Genomic DNA, 7,522 nt, shown 5'->3' with positions numbered 1-7,522 from the left:
TCCCTCTTAACAGACGTTCCCCACAGAGGCAAGCTCTGAGGTCAGCGAAAGAAGCAGCTTTTCTGTGCTATGCAGAGAGCCAGCCACAGACAAGTTTACCTCCTGCTTCTGCCTGAGCAGCCCCGAGTATCCTGGCCCACCTCCAGTGCAGGCTGCCCACCCCCAAGCTTACACTAGACCCCATTACAGGAGACAGATTTTCCCACCCTACTCCCAACCATCAGCAAACTCCAAAGAAATGCTCCCTCCAATGGTCTCTGAAAGAATTGTTTCCTCCTCATGGGAAAACTGAGGCTGAAGAAAAGGACACACCAAGGCAGGCCTCTCTCCACTCACTCACCATGCCGGGCTGGGCTCTGGGCTCATCTGATCTGCAACCTGGGGCTCTAGCCTTGGGGGTCCCCAGAGTTAGGTGGGCATACTGCCAGAAGCCTGCCTGTGTGGTGGCTTTTCTAGGGAGTCCCTGTGACCTGGGTACACAGAAGTCACACCCTTCTTCCCATCCTGAACATGGGCGGGTCTGAACTGAAGGTACTTGATAACCTCCCGGGGCATGTGTGGGGCCCTGCAATGGAGTCTTACTGAGCAGGAGGCCCCATGACAGAAACATCTAGGCCCAGTGCCCAGGCATATAGCAGTCGAGGACAAGAAGAGTTCCAATTGGGCTCTCTCTGCATAGCCCATGCAAAGACCCTGTCACCATTCCAAGTGTCATAAACTGCGTGACTGCTCCACAAGAGGGACATAAGAATTCAGGCAAGACCTATGGGAATTCAGACAGTAGCCTTGGATGGAGGAAGGTGCTTTGAGACCTCCTGGGTAGGAGTATCCAGCCAGGAGACTCTTGGGTAAGAGAGCCGGGAATTTCTCCCAGTGTCCAGAACTCTAGGTTGTTCTCTGAGTAACTACGAATGAAGAGACGTCCCACTTTAGAGATGAACAGCCTGGGTTGGGAACCACATGACTTAGTCACAAATGTACTGAAGGCTTCAGTTCCTCCTTTGTCACATACGTATACTGCTAGAAAAACGAAAGAGGGGGGATAAGTCTGGGAGAGGCTAAGACCTGACCCTGGTTGTCACTCAGAACCAGAGGGCACAGCTGCACAATTCTTTTATTTATTTATTTAAACAGTCATGAAAATAAAAGTGAGATATAATTCTTCCTTCGGAGCCCCTAGAAGGGAGCACACTGTTAGAACTCATCTGGCCCTGAACCCAGGCAGGAGATCAGAGAGCACGGCCGGCCGGCCCCCAGATGTGAGCCTTAGCCAGGTGAGAGGCAGCTCGAGCTGCAGGCAGGCACACAGGCAGGCACACAGGCAGGCACTGCAATGCTGAGGTCACATACAAAGTGTCAGGGGTCAGGGGTCTAAGCCCCAAGCACCAAGGTATCTTCTGTGGGCAGACATGTCCATGACTTCCAGCTCCATACAGCTTACAAATACACAGCAGAGCCAGGGTCCCTTGGCTGGATCAGGGGCTCATCCTGAAGCTTCAGGAAATAACTCAGAAAAGTCTCTGAAAGTCCAGTGGGGTAAGGGAATGGGAGTCTGGTGTTCCCTATGGTTCTTTGGAAGCCAGGCCTTCTTGCCTTCGCTGGAGTATATCAATGACGCAGCTGATATCATCTTCAGGAACCTAGAGAGAGTGAAAATGCACAGCATGAACCTCCAGGTTGACTCCCTAAATCAGCTACGATGTCTCCCTTCCCCCCTACCGGGACCTCAGTTACTTGCTGGAACCCCCATCCCAGCCCAGGTCCTCACCAGCGCATGGTCAAAGTTGAAAGTGCTGATGTAATAAGCAGAGATGTCAGCAGCCGCCAGGGGACCCGCGATCTGGGCCACAATCCCACATTCATCTGAGGGTTGGAGACACAGGTGGCTTACCCTAGATGCCATGAAGCCCCACAGATTTGCCCTTCCCCTCCCTGCTCTCCCATACGGGCAGTGAATGGTCCTCACCGAAGCCCAGGGGCTGTCCCCCGATGCGCACCATCCTCCATAGCTCCCCAGAAGAACTGGTCAATAGGAGGTCACTGGGGAACCTGGGGAAGCAGGTGGGTGATGGGAAGGGCACCCCCATCTAGCCTGATTCCCTAGGGCATGTCCTGCTAACCTCAGAACCCGGCACCCCTCCTCCACCTTCCCTGAGGCTGGCTGAGGGTCTATGGAGGATCAAGGGAAGAGTTACGAACTTTTTCTGGGTCTCCGCATCCATGACAATGGAGATGTAACCCTCAATGAGGGAGAAAGCGAAGAATGGAATGGAAGTTGACTCAGGATCGCCGGAGGCTGCCTCCTTAGGGACACTGAAGAGGAATGACAGGATTCAATGGCTCTATCAGGCACATGACCCTCTCCATTTCCTGATGAGACCACAGAGGAGGATCTGGAATCTCTATTGTGAGAGACCCCTGATTTCCTGAGAGATGAGCCCTAACTGCACGAGACCACAGGCCTTGGGCAGAGGGCCGGATGGGGCACATATATATGGCTGGGAAGTGATTCTGCTGACACCTCTGGCTGAGGGCTAACAGGCTGTCAGGAACTCTAAGGCACACTGAGCAGGACACAGTGTCAGAAGAGAAGAGGCAAAGGTCAGAGGGCACAAAACACTAGTGGGAGGCAGAGATCAAGTGCATGCATGACCCACCTGTGTGAGTAGAAGAGGACATCGATAAGGGTGGTGGCGACAGCCGGCAATGTCTCAGGGTCCAGTGTCAGGACACAAAAGCGGTTCTGCGGGCTCTGAATGGGATGCACCGTGGGACTGGGCCCTGCTCAGGATACAGGGGCCACAGGCAAAAAGGTTATCTTGGACTGGGGCGACCCCTAGTGGCAGGTCAGGGAAGGGCTCCCTCATTTCGTACATTGAGAGATGGTGTTTTCCACCCCTTTAAAAGACAAGCCCTCCTGTGGGGAAAAGGTCCCACTTAAATCTGCGTGTTAGAGGGCAGGCCTCACCGTGCTGGGCTAGAGGAAAGCCATTGCTGGAATCGTCCCCTGTAACAGGCACAGGCTCCCCGCCTACTTCACGGTAGATCTGAAACTCCTGAGCCAGCGTGTGGATCACCACAGACAGGTCCTGCTCCCGTACCTGGGTTAGGGCAAAAGACACATATTATGCAATACCTGGCGCCTCTGCTTATGGCCTGTATCAGCACCTGCCCAAACCCACCAGGATGAAGTCTGTCTGGTAGGTGGACAACATCAGAACAGAAACATGGTGTTCGGCTAGCGGGGCAATGACAGACCGGGCAATCTTGGTAACTCCGGCAGCCTGCACCACGGAGCCACTGTGAGACACGTTCATCACCAGCCATGTGGCCTCCGCCACTTGCAGGAACTCGGATGGGGGTAGCTCTGTGGGCAGGAGGTACATGCCTGGTTAGTGGGCTCCTCTCTGTCCCTCAGTTTCTCTGTCTAAACCTTGTCCAGTTCCAAGGTAGATCAGATCTGTTTCCTGACCGACTTGGAGCGCAGGACTGTTTCCTCCCATTTCCGCCTCAGTGTGCGCTACTGCTCCAAACTCAGAACCAGATTCAGACCCAACCTTTTTTTAAAAAAACCATTTTTCTATGTGACTCGGGACATGTACGTTTTGGATTTTTGTTTTTTGAGACAGACTCTTAAAATGTAGACTAAGCTGAGATTTAACTTAAAATTTAAGGCTATTGCCACAGCCTCCTATGTGCTGGGATTACAAACACTGCTTAGTCTCAGTTTCCTATCAGCAAAATGGATAGTCCTCAGGACTTTTTGGCTCAATGGGCTCCATAGCACCACCAGAGGGCGCCCAGTGATCAGCTGATGGGAAAGCTCCCTTGCAGACAGATTTCCCTACAGAACAGGGAATCTAAGTCCTTTGGGAGGGAGGCTCAGCCAAACTCTAGGTGGCTAGCTTGAGACTCCAGGCCTTAGAGGATGGGCCAAGCAGGCAGAAATGGGAGCCAGAAGTCAGTTCCCCGTCCCAGTCCTGAACAGGGACAAGGGCCAGGGTAGCTGTTGTTTCACCCAGGCACAGCCAGGAGGCCCCAGGACCCTGCTCTGGGCTTGCTGCCTGCTCCTGCATTCCTTCCCTAACCCTCAGACTCCTAGGCTTCCCAGGCCAGTAAGGGAGGAGCTGGCTTTCACTGGGGAGACGAGTCCAAGAAAAAAGAATGTCCAGGGGTAAAACAGCTGCAGGAACCTCCTTATTCTCCCCTAAAACTGTGAGACACCACCACCACCCCTGTTGGCCTGGGACTCATATCCTGCTCCTTGTAGGTTTTAAGTTTATAAAACTCACAAATACTGTTAAACTGTCACAACTACATCCGACACAAGAGAAAACAGTGATTGGAGATTTGAACCCAGACCTACATTCCTCTGAGGCCTAAGCTTTCTGGGAAGCTGGATCCCTAAGCCCAGTAAGACTACTGCTTAGAGGCGAGAAAAGAGCCAGTTCCCACCTTTAAAACCCTCCTCATCCACCATCAGTGTGTAATCTTCCGGAGTCTCAGTCAGGCTGAAGAACTTGCACCTAGTAGGGAGGGAAGGAGTGGGAAGGCTCTAAGTCTGGAGTGAATGGGATGGAGACAGCAAGTGAACTTTGTTCCAGCTGCCCTACAGGACCCCCAACAGGAGCCTTCCGGAAGCGCACTCAAGCCTCAGTTTCTTTCCTAGATCAATGAGTCTAGGTCCCATATTTGGGATCGCCCCGTCATTCCACATCCTAGAGGTATCAGGCTTTGGGCCCCTCTGGACAACTCTCAAACTTAACGCGAGGCGTCTTGGAAGGGGTTTCCGCCTGCCAAGAAACATATGCACCCACTACACTGCCCCCACTCCAGGCAGTCTGCACCTTGACAAGTCCAGGGAGGGGAGCCCTCCGGGCCGGATAGGCGGCGTCCTAGAAAGGGTAGGCCCAGGCCGGATGGTGGCCAGAGTGGCCAGCGTCCCCACCCGGTACCCACTGTTTCGCAGCGACTCTAGTCCTCCGCCCCGGGCCCAGAGGAACAGAGGAGCCTCCACCCGCCCGACCTGCGCTCGTGAACCCGGGTGCGCACCGGCTGCGACAGGGCAGGAAGAGCAGCTTGATGAGCGGGTGGGTGTAGAGCCAGAGGCCCGGACGGGCGAGGCTCAGTACTCGCACACGGTGCTCTAGGATGTGAAGTTCCATCGCAGATCCCGCAGCCCCGGCCTCGCCGCCAGCTAGACCTAGGCAGGAGGCGATGCGGTGGCGCCCGGCTTAAAGAAGCACCTCCCGCTCCTGGCCCGCCCAAGCCAGGGATCCACTCTTTGGCGGCCCCGCCCATAGCCACTGTGAAGTGGCCACGCCTCCTCCTGAGCCCTGCCTACCGGGCGCTGCGGGCTGCCTTCGAACTCCGCCAAAGCCAGCTCTTCCAGCCTCAGTTTGTGGATCACGTTCTGCTCTCGCCCATCTGAGGCCAAAGGACACGCCCCGGACACGCCCTTTCCGCTGGACGCCGACTGTGTAGGGGTTGGGGACAAGCTGGAAGCTTCGTGTCCCTCCTCTGTCTATCCTCCAGGCTCACACGTGGTGTGGTAGTGCGCATCTTTAATGCTAGCACTAGGAAGGCAGAGGCAGGCGGATCTCTGTGAGTTCAAAGCCAGACTAGTCTACAGAGCGAGTACCAGGACCGCCAGAACTACACAGAAAAACCCTGTCTAGACACCCGCCCCCACCCCACAGAAAAAGGCGCGAGAGGTCTCAAAGCTGGAGCTGTTCACAAATCTCTGGAGTTGGGAGGTTAGGCTGGAGACCCGTGGCCCAGCTAGGTGGAGCCTTAGTATCTTCCTTTTATTGCGGGGTGGAGGTGGGGGTGGGTAGGGACTAAAGATACCTAAGAATGGGCTGCCCATGGTTGGTATTAATAGTACTGCATCCCTACCTTGTCGTTGTTTTGATCCCCTAAATCCTACCTAGCCGGTGTGGCCCAGTTTTTAAGTCAACCAACTTCCGAAGTAGAATGAGCCCCACTAAGGGGAGGAACGGAAAAAAGATCCACTTCACCTGTCTGAGCAACATACTGTGGACTCTGAATCTTACTCCAGGGACAACCCAGAAGGACCTGAGGTGAGAATGCCCGGGGCTCAGACACTGAGGGGACAGGCCATAGTGTCTGAGGTTCCCTGGGTATTCAAGCCAGAGACTTGAGCCCTGTTGAAGTTTTCTTAAAGTTTGTTATCATTAGCAGACCTCAACTGGCCTGAGCGCATCTAAATTAGCTACAGATCCAGGAAGGCCCCAAAGCACTGGCAGACACCCCAGATATGATCAAGCATCTAAAGGTTTAAGAGAACCTCAAGGCTGAGCAGGAATGAGCAAGCATAGGTTGATTTCAGGGCAGGATGGGGCATGCTCCAAAGGGCCCTTGTTTGGCCCAGGCACTCAGCTTCAGGTTGGAGGCTTTGAAAGGGTAGTTTCAAGTAGGCCTTAGGTGTGATCAAGACCCAGCTGGCCCATATACTCTGGACCCTGCATCACAGGCAGACGGAAGCTGGGTTCAGTCCTGTTCCTGGCTTTGCTAGCTCCAGATGATTCTCATGGAAAAGTGTGCAGCCGCCACATCCTGGCCTGTCCCCTGGAGGACTGAGGGGGCGGGGGTACTTTTCAAAGGCTGGGCCCAACACAGCAAGTGTGGACTGAGTGGGAAACCATAGGGGTGAGAGGCAGAAGGTAGTGAGCAAGCTGCCCAGAGCCTCTGGTGACCATTTGCCCATCCAGCCTCCGTATCCTCAGCTGTACCAGGACAACATGTTCTAGGCCCGGGCAGTGCCTGAGAGCTCCCTGTAGGTCGGTCTCTCCCTCCCTGTTCCCTGCTATGGTCTGGCCCAGCTTGGTCTCAGGCCAGGAACAACCACTATTGTTTGACTAGAAAAGCTGCTTCCTCAGCAGAAGGGGGGCCCTCTCCCAGGGACACCCTGTTCTCGTCACTGCCAGTTATCAGGCACCTGCCTACCCCTCACGGCAGTCTGCACACTTGGGTGAGGGGCTTGGGGTGCAAATGTGGCTCTTGGAGTACAGAACTCCTGCCAGGCACAAGCCCAGCCTGGCATGTGGACTGTGTCAGCAAATGGGAAGTAGCATTTTACCAAGGAGGCCAACTTCTCCCCTTACCCGTCTGCCTCTGGTGGAGGCCTGTGTCCAACATCTGCAGTGCCTTGCCCTGGTGGCACCCCCTGATACTGTGCGAGTGCTCAGAAGTTAACTGGGATCTGACCATCTCACCATGGCAAACGTGGAGAGTGGGAAACCACAGGTCTGTGGCAGAGTGTGAAGCTGACCTGAACCTCAGGTAACCTCTCCAGCCTCAGTATCCCCAGCTGTACCAGGACAATGCAGTCTAGACCCAGGCAATGGCGGGAAGCTCCTACCAAGTCTGTTTCCTCCTATTACCTGCTACGGTCAGCATCTAGGTCTGGCCTTGGAGGCGGAACAGCTTTAGGCTACCTCTTCAGGATCTTAGCCCCAACCCCCAATAAAGTACCAAGGCCCTGGGGGCTATTTCCTCC

At 54.7% G+C, this 7,522-nt stretch overlaps 1 protein-coding gene across 1 annotated transcript; it reads right to left on the bottom strand.

Moving 5' to 3' along the window:
• Nucleotides 1–1,160: 1,160 nt before the first annotated feature.
• On the bottom strand, nucleotides 1,161–5,187 carry CASTOR1 (cytosolic arginine sensor for mTORC1 subunit 1). Its single transcript, XM_080932133.1, has 9 exons — nucleotides 5,053–5,187; nucleotides 4,456–4,526; nucleotides 3,183–3,367; nucleotides 2,969–3,101; nucleotides 2,658–2,781; nucleotides 2,200–2,313; nucleotides 1,967–2,049; nucleotides 1,769–1,863; nucleotides 1,161–1,640 (listed from the first exon to the last, which is right to left on the bottom strand). Exons 1-9 carry the CDS (start codon nucleotides 5,163–5,165, stop codon nucleotides 1,563–1,565), a joined length of 996 nt encoding a protein of 331 aa, XP_080788259.1. The 5' UTR covers nucleotides 5,166–5,187; the 3' UTR covers nucleotides 1,161–1,562.
• Nucleotides 5,188–7,522: the final 2,335 nt, after the last annotated feature.

This window comes from Micromys minutus (genome assembly GCF_963924665.1).
Source record: "Micromys minutus genome assembly, chromosome: 1".
Classification (NCBI taxonomy): domain Eukaryota; kingdom Metazoa; phylum Chordata; class Mammalia; order Rodentia; family Muridae; genus Micromys; species Micromys minutus.
This window is presented reverse-complemented; position numbering and strand designations above follow the sequence as displayed.

Bases quoted from the DNA above. Each gene is read 5' to 3' on its own strand.
- CASTOR1 (XM_080932133.1), bottom strand. From the start codon at position 5,165: ATGGAACTTCACATCCTAGAGCACCGTGTGCGAGTACTGAGCCTCGCC. The intron at 3,102-3,182 runs GTGGGTTTGGGC...GCCCTAACCCAG, and splicing joins ACCAGACAGACTTCATCCTG to GTACGGGAGCAGGACCTGTC. The intron at 2,782-2,968 runs GTGAGGCCTGCC...TATCCTGAGCAG, and splicing joins CTTTCCTCTAGCCCAGCACG to GGCCCAGTCCCACGGTGCAT.